Source organism: Pollicipes pollicipes, unplaced genomic scaffold (genome assembly GCF_011947565.3).
Source record: "Pollicipes pollicipes isolate AB1234 unplaced genomic scaffold, Ppol_2.1 Scaffold_4740;HRSCAF=5597_pilon_pilon_pilon, whole genome shotgun sequence".
NCBI classification, from domain to species: domain Eukaryota; kingdom Metazoa; phylum Arthropoda; class Thecostraca; order Pollicipedomorpha; family Pollicipedidae; genus Pollicipes; species Pollicipes pollicipes.
In genome coordinates, this window is record NW_023596545.1 from 31,671,804 (window position 1) to 31,685,610 (window position 13,807).

Sequence of the window (13,807 nt, forward strand, 5' to 3'; positions counted from 1 at the left end):
CGCCGCCGCCGCTGCTGCTGCTGCCAGAGCCAGAGTTGGCCCGCTCGGCGCAGCACCGCCGCCGCTGCTGCTGCTGCTGCCAGAGCCAGAGTTGGCCCGCTCGGCGCTGCGCCGCCGCTGGTGCTGCTCGGACCGGGACACGTGCCGGCCAGCTGCTGCTCGGACCGGGACACGTGCCGGCCAGCTGCTGCTCGGACCGGGACGCGTGCCGGCCTGCTGCCGCTCAGATCGGGACACCCGCCGGCCGGCTGCTGCTCGGACCGGGACACGTGCCGGCCGGCCGCCGTTCAGACCGGGACACGTGCCGGCCAGCTGCTGCTAGGACCGGGACACGTGCCGGCCAGCCGCTGCGCAGACCGGGACACGCGCCGGCCGGCCGCTGCTCAGACCGAGACACGTGCCGGCCAGCTGCTGTTCAGATCGGGACACCGCTGCTCAGACCGGGACACGCGCCGGCCGGCCGCTGCTCAGACCGGGATACGTGCCGGCCGGTTTCACGCCCAGTTCTCAGTTCATTGTCAGGAGAGAGGGAGATGAGAGGGAGGGAGGGGGGATGGAGGGAGGATGAAGGAAGGGAGGGAGGGAGAGACGAGAGAGACCGTAGATGAGAGAGAGCAAGAGAGCAGGAGGACGGTAAGAGAGAGAAGAGCACCGAGAGAGACGAGACGACGAAGAGAGAGAGAGAGAGAGAGAGAGAGCCCGACCGACAGAGAGAGATGAGAGAGAGAGAGAGAGAGAGAGAGAGAGAGGAGAGAGAGAGAGAGAGAGAGAGAGACAGAGAGATGAGGTAGATGAGAGAAGAGAGAGAGAACGAGAGAGAGAGAGAGAGAGAGAGAAGAGAGAGAGAGAGAGAGAGGGAGGGAGAGAGAGGGAGAGGGCGAACAAATATAAATATATATATATATATATATATATATATATATATATATATATATATGTGTGTGTGTGTATGTTGTGTAGGGTAATGAACTAAGCTTGAATCATTCCGGAATGAATCTGAAAATATTGTGCCCAACCCGGTAAAAGAATAGCTTCTGTACGCTGATTGCGCACGCGAACACGAACACTCTGCTTGCGGACAAAGACTTCCCGAAATGAAATTTTGCCAGCTGGCTCCTCTTTTATCTTAGATATGATGTTTGGCTGCTTACTGGAGTGATTATCCGCGGTAGGAATCTGCAAGTGTTCTCAGTAAACATCCAAACTTTGGATTTATGAAGGCGTGCTTTGATTAGATTGTAGAATTTTAGGTATCTGTTTTCCCACGTTCTTTGATGTTCCGAAGCTAAAAATACTTTGCAAGGCTTTGCGTTTGCTTAGACTCTTAAAGCTTCAAATGTGAGTTAATCAGCCTATTTCGAAATTACGTCCATGTCTAGATTCTATGTTCATTTTGGTCCATTCTCTCTGAAAAGGTGCCTCTTCAAACACAAGGATATATTTCCCTTAGACTGGCAGGTTAGGCCGTCGTATAAGAGTTGTGTTGTGCTTGGTGTGGAGGATCTTACACAGGTTCCAAACTTCGGGTCTTGCGCAGTTACGTTCAACAGCATTCGGCTAAAACACTTCCCGATTTTATCTTAGATACATGAATGTACCGTTATATCCATATACACCATTATCACCGTTATTACCACAAGTATCGCATGCAGGTACCTTGTTATATACCTAAATTACTTGATGACCTGTCTAAAAATATAACCAACATGAAAATCTCTTCGAATTTACACTCCTTCATACCATTATATCCACCCAATGGAGAGTCGTAATCCATGGTACATGACGGGCAAAATTGGCCGTTCGGGCCAGCCGTCCTCTGCGCGTGTTACCAACCTGACGCGACCCAACTGTCTCAGCAGGCCCATCATCGCCGGACAGCAATCTGCTGCGCGTGCACTCGGCCATGATCGGGCGGCGCCTCTCCGACAACGAGCTGCTCAACCCGCCCAAGATTCGTGTCGGCTCCTACTCGTGCGGTTCGTCGACCAGTGACCTGCGCGTCGGCCAGCTGCCGATCCGGCGCCACTCGAGCACGTGCCCGAGCGAGCGGCGCGCCTCCGTCTTCAGCCTGTCGCCCCCTATGGTGAGCGAGAGAGAGGGAGAGAGGGGAGAGAGAGGGAGTGCGCGACCCAGCTATCGACCGGCCGCGCTCCTTGAGGACCTCACGTCGCTGTTTCTGTTTTTACCCCCGTCCGCTGGTGCCGCCACGGCCTGTGCAGCGGCCGGCTCCCCCCCCCCCCCCCACCCCCACCCCCCACCCCCCGCTGCCTCGCCACCCCTCGCTCTCCACATATAGCTGCAGCCGACAAAAAAGCGGGGGCGGATGGTCCTGCCACAGCCATAATGACTCCGGTGGGAACCGCCGTCGCCGGTCCGAGGGACGGGCTGGTCGCACGCGTGCCATCCTCACGGAGACACGGCGGCCTGGGTCGCGCGCTGCAGGTCACTGCAGTCCTGTATCCCCGGGGACGCGGCGCTCCCGACACACCCGCGCGTTTGTCTTGTGTGTGAGGGGGACGCCGGGCGCTCACGAGCCACGCGCCCGGCACGACACACATGCGATGTCCCCCCAATGCAACAACGTACGGCACACTCATGCAACGGAGTCCAGCCACGCGCGCCTTCCCCACTCCTCGGCGCGGCCGGCTAGTAAGTGGCATGCGATACGACTCGTCCTCGGCGCCTGTTTGTCACGAAGGCCCGGCGCCTACCGTGATCAGGTCGGGACGGTGAACAGCAAGCCGGCGGCGCGCTGCTGCCCCGGCCGCCGGCGGCGCCTGGCGGCGGGCTCCCCGTCTCGGTTGGCCCAGTTTAGGTTGGCGGATGAGTGCTGCTCTGAGGTGATGCTCAGACCGGATCGATCAGCCTGCCCGGCGTCACCGGTGGACCCCCCCCCCCCGTCCCTCCCCCAGCCCCCCCCCCCCCCCCGCTGCTCCGTCTCTCTGTGCTGCACGCCCATCGCCGGCCGCGCTGCGCCTATGCCGGGTCCCGAGCCGCGGAGCTGCGCGCGCCGCTGGATCTCCGACTACGCCTGCGATAATGGGCCGCACATCGACCTCACCCGGGCCCTGGCCTTGGCCCGCTCGGGAGCCGGAAGTGGCCTGTTTCCGGCGTGCCCACGTGGGCGGAGCGAGCAACAGGTGGCCAGCAGCCGGGTGGCTGCGTGGGCGCAGACTGACCCACTTTGCCCCGTCACTGTGCCGCGCTGCTGATAGGGGTTGTTTTGAATTGTAACTCGGTGAACTTCATTGATTTTGATTTGATTTAATTTCCTTCCTGATGTTTGGGGAGCATTCTATTGATCCGCGACATTTAATCTCAAGGTAACCGAGCCTGCCATAGTTACCTTTGGTATACTAAAGACCGCTCGATGTTTTGATAAAACCGTTTTTAAACTTTCAGATCCCGATCAATTGAAACATTGGCGTCTTTTTATTCTGTCATCCACATTGAATTGGGAACTATAACGCTGCTATAATGAAAGCAGCACCTGAGGGCCTTCTTACGAAATGATTGTTGCCGCTGGCTACACCATTTCTCATATTTACCGATCCATAGTATTTTTTATGATAAACTGCCTGGCAAATGGTGATGGCATAAGGCCATTATTGTTTTTCTCTCCAAGTATTTATTTTCGAGTAATTTTGAAACCGATGAAAAATGGTCGCCGGCGACACCATTTTGATTAATAATGGTTCGTTGTGACTCGTCTTGCATTGGGGCCGTGCTAGCCTTGGCTTCACAGCTATTACAGTACAAAAAAAAACACAAACACCAGCAAAAATGTCGCATGAATCAGGGATGCTTGTCGCAAGGGACCATTCAAAGATGGTTGCATCCCCTTAAACTTGAACTAGCGACGTGACTGAGCTGATTAGAACATTGTAATTTGGTTAGTGCACGACGATTGCCACATTCAGATCCTAGTATAGTGTCCCAATAGCTCAGAACATTGGCGCTGCCGGCTTCACTATGCACGAGGTGGGTGATTTCATGACAATGACTTGCCATAGCCGGTCCGACGGTATCACATGGTGAGTTCTCTGAGCTGCCGTTACAAGTTCGTTTGAGGTGGTTCTACCCATATTTTGCTCTGACCGTTTTCAAGCACCTAACGCCACTCTAAGCTTTTTCGCCTGAAATTGTGCTGACTTCTAGCTGGTAGTGTTCTGGATTACCTCGATGTGGTGTGCCTACTCCATCAGTAGATCACTGGGGTTGCTCAGACATCACGAGGCCTGATGTATGTTCTTTCTATCACGAATATCCGCTATGCAGAACTGCACTGTGTGGCTTTACGAATAAGGCCATGCATGATGTAAGTCAAGTGAATTCTTACTGACCTAGTGAGTTATTATTCTTACTGACGTCGTGAGTTATTATTTTTACTGACGTAATGCTTTAACAGCAATATTTCTGAATACGTTTAACACGTACTTTAATCTGGGAGTTGCCATCTTGCAAAGCTAATTATTTAAACATACAAGCACTTGAATGGCCTTCTTGGATACTTGTCTGTTTCAGCATTTTTGTTTTGTTTTTGTTCCTTTCTGTTCTTTTCTTTTCTGACGTGTCATATTCATCGGCATGCTTACGCGGCACAGTCATGTACTTATTAGTCAACATTCGACGCATATATGAAGCGTCTTTCCCTGTTTTTTCGATGATGAATATCTTGTTTCTAAGTCGTAAATCACGTTTTCTTGTTTGTGTTTGCATCGCTTTCACTGCCTGGCACGAATCAATGCTATTCACCTTGCATGACATGTTGAGTCAAACTGCGTCAGCGTCATGGCTCAGTACGTGATACCTCACCCTTCCGCTGCGACCCTCATGCTGTTCGGTAGCTTGCTAATTCTACGTTCATCACACCATCACGCTGTGGCTCGTTACGTAACCACCGTAACGTTGCGGCGGGGATGTGCGACGGATGTCCCGTTACAGTGCGGCTCGGCGTCTGGCCGGCGTATCGTTGTAGCAAAGTGCGACGTGTGGCGAGTGGTGCATTGCAGCACAGTCCACGCATTGCGCTGTGTGTGGTGCGCTGCAGTGAGGTGTGTAGCAGGCGTCCGTTATGGCACAGCTCATGGTGCGACGGGCCTCCCGCCGCTGCCCTGCCCGGCTGGCGTTACGGCGCGATGCTGGTCGTTGCTTGACCGGTGTCCCGTTCCATCACATCTCGTTGCGTGACTGCTGTCCCGCTGCAGTGCAGTTCGGTGTGTAACGACCATGCCGTTGCAGTGCACCTCGGTGCCCAACACCAGTCTGCTGGTGCCGTGCACGGCCGGGCCGTCGCGCCGCCAGTCGGCCTGCGGCGCCGGCGGCCTGGCCGGCTCGCTCAAGCAGCGGCGCGCCTCGTGCGTGCCGCCGCCGCCGGCGCCGCCGGCCGGCGGCGGCGGCGGCGGCCTCCTGCAGCAGCTCAGCTCGGGCATGGTGAGTCCCGCCGCCACGTCCCCCTCGTCGCCGCGTCGGCCCAGCCCGCGAGGTAGGTGTACCGGCCGCCGCTGGCCGCTGGCGCCGCCGCCGCCGCCGCCGCCGCCGCTGGCTGCTCGCAGCATGGGCTGGACTGAGTGTGCGGGCGGGCGGGCTGGGCGCACCCCGACGGCGGGCTCCCCGGCCCGCCACCGCCCGCCTCACCGCGCACGGCTGCTCTGTCTGCTGCTCGGTGTTGTGTGTGGTGTGTCTGTGCGCGCGTCGTGTAAGGATGTCTGCTGCTGGGTGCCGCCTCGCCGTTTACAAGGGTGCGCGCGGGGTTTGGCTGTTCTGGCGTGATCCGTGGTGGCGGATCCTCGGCTTTCGGACGTGGTCTTCACCAGGGCGTTTTCCTGTTTGTGTTTGTATGCTTTGTGCGAGTTCATCTCTGATGAAAGTTTGTATGTTTTTTCTTTCGTGTTCCGTTTCGTGCTATTTTTCCAACTGTAGTTGCGTAAGTCTGCCGTTCATTGTCATGCAATGCTTTTGGTTTCCTTGACGCCCGCCAAACTGTAATTTGGACGTGGTATGGATGGCATTGGTGACTGTAATTATGCAGCCTGCTGTTCCGTTCTTTAGAGACTGTTGCATCTGCCTTAAATATTCCGCTAACGAATTGTGTATTTTTGCCCCCACCTTGGCTACCTGACGTAGCTTCCGCGCGAATCAAGCCAGTGAACCAAAATATTCTGCGGCCAGCGATGAATACGAAAATAAAATTGCACGAAAATGAGTTCAGTCAAATCATTGTATATCGCATAACATTATGTGAGAAAAGTTTTCCAGGTACCAGATTTGAATGATAGTCGTCGGCTTCGTTTTTCTTTATGTGCTACGATTCCCTGACGTCAGTGGATTCATGCACATGGTATAGGATTATAAACGTCAAGTCAGATCACTCCAGTCTTATTATGCCAGCGAGATAGACAAGCATAACACACTCCGACTCCTTCGCTCCATTTGATTAAGTCATGTAATTCGCAGTCCTAGCCCTGTGATGACGGTGCGTGACGGTCCCCAACTGTGATGACCATGCGGTCATGCAATTTTGAGGTCATGTCGTTTACGTATGACATGCCCGCGCATGATAACCCAGTGCGCTAGGTCATCCCGTGGTACCGGGCCAGCGCCAGTGGCGTTCGTCGGTACGTTCTGCTTCCAGTAGGGGACTGGGATTGCAGATGTAAGTCTACAGTACGTTTGTATACTTGATGAGCGTTCCGGCTTCACATGTTCGTCTGGCTTGCCACCTTCGGGGTGAAGAGGAAGGATGCTGGACTCCGAATCCGGCGGCGCTGGATACGGGCTGCCAAGCGCCGGTGACTGGTGGCTAGACGGCTACATATGTTAGCCATTAGCGGGTGGTGAATAAAATTGCACGGTCCCAGAATTGGTTTTTCTATTGGGAGTTGATGGAGAATGTAGTATTCATAGCTTGCAATGTTATCGACTCAATAGACAGGTAACCCGGGGTTGCGAAACCGAAGATAATTTTCCAAGATCTTTGGAAATTTCCAAAGACCTTTAGGAAATTCCCCAACGTCTTGCCTGACGGCCCCGTAGTCAGACCAGTTCTTGGTTAGCACCTCCGTATGTGCAGTGGTTAATCCTGGATAATGGTTGTCAAAGGTGGCAAATGATTTTATCCCTTTGATCACCAAATAATCCCTGTATACTCGGCCTTTTGACCGTTTTGCACCCATCCAAAACTTGCCAGACAGAGAGACAGCCAGGCAGACCATTTTTCCTCCATTGCTAGTCTAGCGTAAGCACGCGACACTGCTTTCTACAAAAAAGCTAGCTTAGATTGCCATTTAAGGGTCAGACAAGAGTACAATAGCAAAAACCACCATTCATGATTACTAGCGATACGGTCTTAAAAGTGTGGCTTTCTGTCGAACTCTCTAGATTCGTCTGTGAGGCTCGATAACGAGCTTTCGATTTCCCTCTTGATTTTGTGCCGGGATTTTTTGCCGTTGCATCTCTGGCACAACGCGGCCAGCTTAATATTTTAAGAAATTCATCAAAATATTGCAACAGTGGTTAACAGCAGGCCAATGTTGACGCTGGCCCGGACTCGCTGTTTAAACAGAAACTAGAAACACAGGTTGTTGGTGTCAAACACACGCAGTTGATTCACCGGCTATGCCAAAAATTTGGGCGAGATGACAGGATAAGTTGGGGAGAAATCGTCACAAACCTATTAAGAGTTTCATCGAGCCCAGTTCTCGCATCAGAGAAAGTATGGCGTCTTTTTGCACTATTCGCGCCTGATGCATCAAGTATATTTTTTTGATCGAGTTCCTCACACGAAGCAGACACACCAGGCACGCACGTTTTCCGTCTTCGTTTAGGTATGTACGTGGTCTTGGAAGCTTCGTTGTTCGTGTTTGTTTTGCGTTAGAATACAAAACGTTTGGTCGTATTTCAAGTTGGCATCGTATGCGCCGCAATTATTTGTATTTCATTCATTCCAGAATTGGGTACTTGAAACAGGCCAAAGAATAAGCTTGCCTTTCTTTCGCCGGCGTCGCTATCCCCTTGCATGTGAGGAAATTGACTGTTAATCCCCTTACGTCACACAAATTAGCACAGTCATGGATCGAATAGCAATGGATTAACGCGCCAACCAAGTAAAGGTCATCGCTCTGTCCATCTTGTTAATAAAGTAACGAATATGTCAATCTGTTCCTAAAAAATGTAGTCCCGTTGCCTAACAGAGTAACAGAACGGCGATCATGCCCCCAATGTCTTCTTGGTTCTCAGTAACTAAGCTACGATTAGCAATTTTGCAGGTCTTGTTTGTGCGTGATATTCATGCAGCACCTCATTTACAACAGAAAAGAAGCCAGGTCAACTTTGTTAGGATCTACCCGTTGACACCAGCTGATTGCACAGCTCATTTTTCAGTGAAAATCAGTGAATGACGCAAATTTGATTTGCTCGTATGTACCGCATATGCTGTTAACATTCGAAAAGCATAAGATGTAGAAGCAGATTGACTAGGAATCAGATGGCCGATTATTATGGTTGGCTGGAGGGCATCGGATTACATTTATAATTCCAGAAAAAGTGGATTAGTGGATGAACGGCCTTTAGTCTCGCCGAACCGGGTTCTGCAAGTAATTTTCAAAGAGCTATACTTCTAAGGGAATGTTTTGCAGTTTACGGGACTTAAGCTTAGATAGCCACTTCTGAGCCCTGCTGTAAAAGAAGCCACCAAACGTCGGATTTACTATTCCAGGCGGTTAGTCCTGAATTAGTTGCATTTCGATTCCTTTTCCGAGTATCATGTCATCATTTTATTCCATTTTCTTTCGAGTATGATTTCATCAGCGATGGCGTGTATCAATCACGTTACGTAACTCAGGTAAGTGATTTAGAACCGATTAAAATAATAAGTCATAGGGTCATGCTTTGCTTTGTTCACACAAGAAGTCTAGTCTAGCCGAGCTGGACTCTAATTTAACCATTTCACAATCAAAGACGACTCTATTTGTGCTTTGTCTATCGCCACATACATAAGATGAGACATTCCCTTGTTGTGTACATAGCAATCGAGCCCCTCCCCCAGAAATGTATTTCTTGGCATGAGAAGAATATTGTGGTGGTCTATGGCTCGTATGAAATTATTTGACTGCAGTTAGACGTTGGCGGCATACGCTACAGTATTTGCGCAAGGCGTGGCTATAATGTGGATGCTGCGAAAGACTGGTTGGGTTACAGCATACCAGCAATGCAACAAAAGTTGACCCCATGGGGTTGCAGCGCACTGGACAAAACCGAGAAGCGGCCAAGTGGCAATTTTGATGCCATTCTGCTTTTTGGTGGTGCTGAAACCTCGCCTATGAAATTACAGCTGCTCTCTTTTTAAAGATCGCAGACTTGTGAATTTTTCGCCATTACCCCGTTTCTTCCATAGTGATGAAGTGTTTTATGATTGAAATCATTTGATCTAATGTGATTCTTCTGTTCGGGATCCGGTATTTTGCGGAGCCAGTGCGGTCGCTCGGAGTATCAGAACAGAACGCTTATCCCCTTGCTGTTTGCAAACTAATCGTAGCGTATCATGACCACTTATTTTAACCAGATACGTTTGGTTTTTAACGGAAAAAACGGTATCACCTGTGAGTGTGGCCGTTACTTCGACTGATCCGGCCATCTGCTCGGTTGCTGTTCTCCTCGCTTCGGCCAGCGCTTCTTCGCGCTCTCTAGCCCACTCGCGGACGGGGACCTTTCCCACGGGCTCTGGGATGAAGAAAGGTCAGGTCTGCAGTGATGAAGTACTGCAGCAGCCTTTTGGACAGTCAGTGTGGGCGGCACATACTTGGCTCTATTGGGTCTAGTGCTTCCGGCCCACTTTGCGCCGGATATTGCCTACTAAGGTCAAGTAGGTCAGATTACTTCACTGTGGGAATTTCAATCAGCGCCTTTGTCATTTAGTCTGTGAGGTTCTCGTCCTAGCTACCCTCGTCAAAATCTTTACCTGCGTACGGTTATCAAAGGGAGTCTTTCACACCTACGTGTTAAAATGTGTATGTAATAAATGCTGCGAAAGCCTGAAACACATTGTTTAGACCAAAAAAGGTACGTGAGCATGGAACAATCATCCTGCGAATTCAACGAAACGTTATGAAATGGCTTTGATTTCTCGCCTATGGCGTTAATCGGAGGGGCTTTTTTGGAGGGGCACTGAGGCTTTGGGAAGGGAGCATCACATGATCCATGTGACGCACTGGTTCAAACCACGGTCAATGCGCTTCTCGGCAACAAGCACTTGCCCTGGACCAATATCAAGCGTTCTCTTATTCGCACCAGTAGAGGTGCGTACGGCGGTTGTCATGACGACGGTTGGCTCCATTTTGGGATGAAAGCATAGTGCTGTTACAAAGCGTTAATAGCGTAATTTGGACTCGAAATGAGTAAAGTTTGTATACGTATTTTGCCTTGAGAGTGCTGCAGTGGCATTACCCAATGTTACTATTAGACTAGCTAATACCGACATGTTTCAAGAGTATGCTTTTCATAGATACCCCAAAAGTGGGACCCTCCATTTAAGGTCCTTTGGAATGTTCGAGATTAGGTGTTCGTACAAATGGAACAATCATTCGACTCCTTTTCTAGACAGGCATGTATATCTTTCTCAAATTTTCTTCCTGGTCCTCACTTGTTTCTTTGACAAAACAAAACCATGAATCTTGGTTCCCTCCCGTTCATTCGACAAACCAAAACCCTGAATCCTAGTTCCTGCTGGATCTGTCGACAACCACGATCCTGGTGCTTAGTTCTCACTGATTTTTTTTTTGTCGACGAAACGGAACCCTGGATCCTGGTTGCCACGGGTTCCTTTGAGAAATTAATTCCTGGATCCTGGTTCCCTCTTGCTTCTTAGCAGACCGTGGGCCTGGCTCCTGGTTCCCACTAGTTTTTCAATAACGGGAACCATGGACACTGGTTGTCACTGATGTTTGATAAGCACAAGACCCTGGCCCATGGTTCTCAGCCACAAAGTCTTCCCGGGGTTATCTGCACATCTTCGTGGGTGTTTAGCTCAGAAACTGGAAGGGTTTAGGTCTTTAAAAGGGCAGGGCTGTGAACTGCACCGGTTGATCTTCAAGATAGCTGTTTCAGTTCAAAATCCCATAAAATGTAAACTTGTTAGAAAGATTGTGACCCTAAAAACACACATTGCTGCGCGTTCCAAATAAAGACTGACAGGGGTCTCAAATAAGATTCTGGTTTTTGCTGCTTACCTTGCCATCACTCCAGACTGGAGATCTGCTCTAGCTGATGTCAGGTTAATCCTAAGTTGTACTTGGGTTTTTGCTGGATCTCTACATGTTTCACGACGGATCTTTGTTCTTGCTGGATCTCTTGAGATAGTGTTAGGCTGGATCTTTCGACATAATTCCAGGTTGTATCTCGGTTCTTGCTGGTTCTCTTGGTTTGGTATCAGACTGGATCATGGTTCTTGCAGGATCTTTCGACTTAACGTGAGGTTGGGTTATGGTTCCTGCTGGATCACTCGGCCTTATACCAGACTCGTTCCTGAGTTTTTCCTAGTTTCGAAATTAGGACCCAAAACCGGCTTCCGGGGAGAAATATTTGGAACCAGGCAGGAATGTCCGGTCGTGGGCAATGGCATGCGCATGCGCGGAGCGTTTTGGCTGGATGTTTCCGGTTGACAATAGGCGTCATTCGGTGTATTATTAATGGCACGGAGTGTTCAGCGTGTGGTCATGTGTGCATATCACCGCCGGGGGTCCCGAGCACATTGGGCTTTGAAACAGCAGTTGTCTACATTTCGCGATTTGTGGAAAAATACTTTCAGCTTCACCGTCGAGGGACATAGCGGGAAATCTAACCCGCCTGACAGCTCGTTATGTTCATCAATGTTTCATCTCTTGTAGTTTGCGGTACAGAAAACCACGTTGGGCTGCTGTATACGCCAGGGTTTCTCATGTGACTTACACGAGTGTCGTATGTGCGTTTCCCTGATGTTTTTTTTTTCCACATTTTCCAGGGTGTCTTCCCGTAATGATGTTTACCTCGTCCCACGTCGGATGGTGTTTTCTTTCCGACGTTATGCGTGCTCTGCCATGCCTGGCGTCCTTTTATCCCGGGATGGTCGTCCCTTTATGCCCCTGTACCCTGACTGACCTCCCCCCCCCCGTCCCGCATGGCACGATTTTTTTCTAACTCATGGGGTCTCGTGCATATAGTTGCTTTGATTTTTTAGCCGCCACAGGTCTCACTGGTCGGCTTTAAGTGAGAGCTTGTGTGCAGTCTGTTTTTATGAGGCTGGCGTTCTGTTTTTTATGAGTCTAGCGTTGCAGCATCCATTTGTTCCCCGTATTTTCTGCACCAGGTCTTTGCTTTGTGTTGGCGGATTGTTTGTAATGGCTGTACCTGGCCGCTGGATCTTTTGTATTTTGGTTCTGTGAAGCCCTCTGAAAAACAATATATTTGGAATGAGTCGGTTATATGGTTCTTCTCCCCATGTGTAGTTGCACCACCTGCACTGACGGAAACGTGGGGTGGAAACTCGCATCACAGAAATAATAATGTATGTAATACAAATCATCCCGCCACAGTCATTCAGGGTTGCCACATCCGAGAAAGTTCGACAGGGCTTCGAAATATGCATCGAGCTGGAAAAGTTGATAGGGCCTAACTTGTGGGTAAATTCGACAACAAATCCACTTTGCAAGTTAACCCGCCAGCTCGTTATGGCGCGATGTTGGCCACCAGGTGCAGCTCGAGAGGTCAGCTGCCTGTCGTAGCCGGCCCAGCCGGAACTAGCGCTGTGCGTGCCGGCCGATCGGACACCGACCGCCGTCCAACCGTGATACGGATCTATAGCGGTCGGCCGGGCGGCCGGGCGGCCGCGCGGCGGCGGCGGCGGCAGCGGCGGCGGAGCTGGGTGCGCCAGCGTGCCGCCCGATCGATACCGCTGAGGGTGGGCGTCAGTCGCCTCCCACCTGGAAAGGCCGGTCTCACACCTGGGAGGAAGGGCCTCTTGCCTGGTCAGGCCGACCTTTCACCCGGACAAGCTGGTCTGCCTCCTGGACGGGCCGGCATCCCACTGTAAGATATGCACGCTTAACGTCTTGAGCTGTAATAACGCTAATTTCATTTGTCAGTCATTTGTGAATCAAAGCCAAAACCCTCCCAAACCTCCAATTACAAAGCACTGCCAAAGTGCCAGAACTTGCATTTAAACACTGTCATCCTTTATGAGGCGCACTACGTCCCACATGCTAAACCCCCTCCTCAACCCAGCACCACCCAGACAGATGTGATCAGGATTTGCATACGAAACCATTAGGACTGCGGCAGCAACACTTCACGGTATTCATGTGACTGACGTCGGCAGTAGAGGGAAGCTTTTCTTCGTTCCGCCGCTGCGTGAGCTTTAAAGCTCCGACTTGGTGATAGTTTGGCACGCCCCCGGCTCTTCGGTACACCTCCGGGTGTTCGTTACACCTTCGGGTGTTCGTTACACCTTCGGGTGTTCGTTACACCTTCGGGTGTTCGGTACGCCTTCGGGTGTTCGCTACACCTTCGGGTGTTCGGCACACCTCCGGGTGTTGGTTACACCTTCGAGTGTTCGTTGCACCTTCGGGTGTTTGGTACTCCTCCGGGTGTTCGGCACACCTCCGGCTGTTCAGTACAACTTCGGGTGTTCGTTACACCCTCGGGTGTTCGGTACGCCTCCGGCTGTTCGTCACGCCTCCGGCTGTTCGTTACACCTTTGGGTGTTCGGCACACCTCCGGGTGTTCGTTACACCTTCGGGTGTTTGGTACGCCCCCGGGTGTTCGGCACACCTCCGGC

General features: G+C 51.4%; 1 protein-coding gene across 1 annotated transcript in view; it reads left to right on the plus strand.

Moving 5' to 3' along the window:
• Positions 1-12,774, plus strand: part of LOC119098204 (SCY1-like protein 2) — a 189,470-nt gene extending 176,696 nt beyond the window's left edge. Inside the window, exons 16-17 of the mRNA XM_037221130.1 lie at positions 1,857-2,083; positions 12,724-12,774. Of these exons, the coding sequence (XP_037077025.1) occupies positions 1,857-2,083; positions 12,724-12,774 (278 nt within the window). The remainder of the gene's footprint in view (positions 1-1,856; positions 2,084-12,723) is intronic.
• Positions 12,775-13,807: the final 1,033 nt, after the last annotated feature.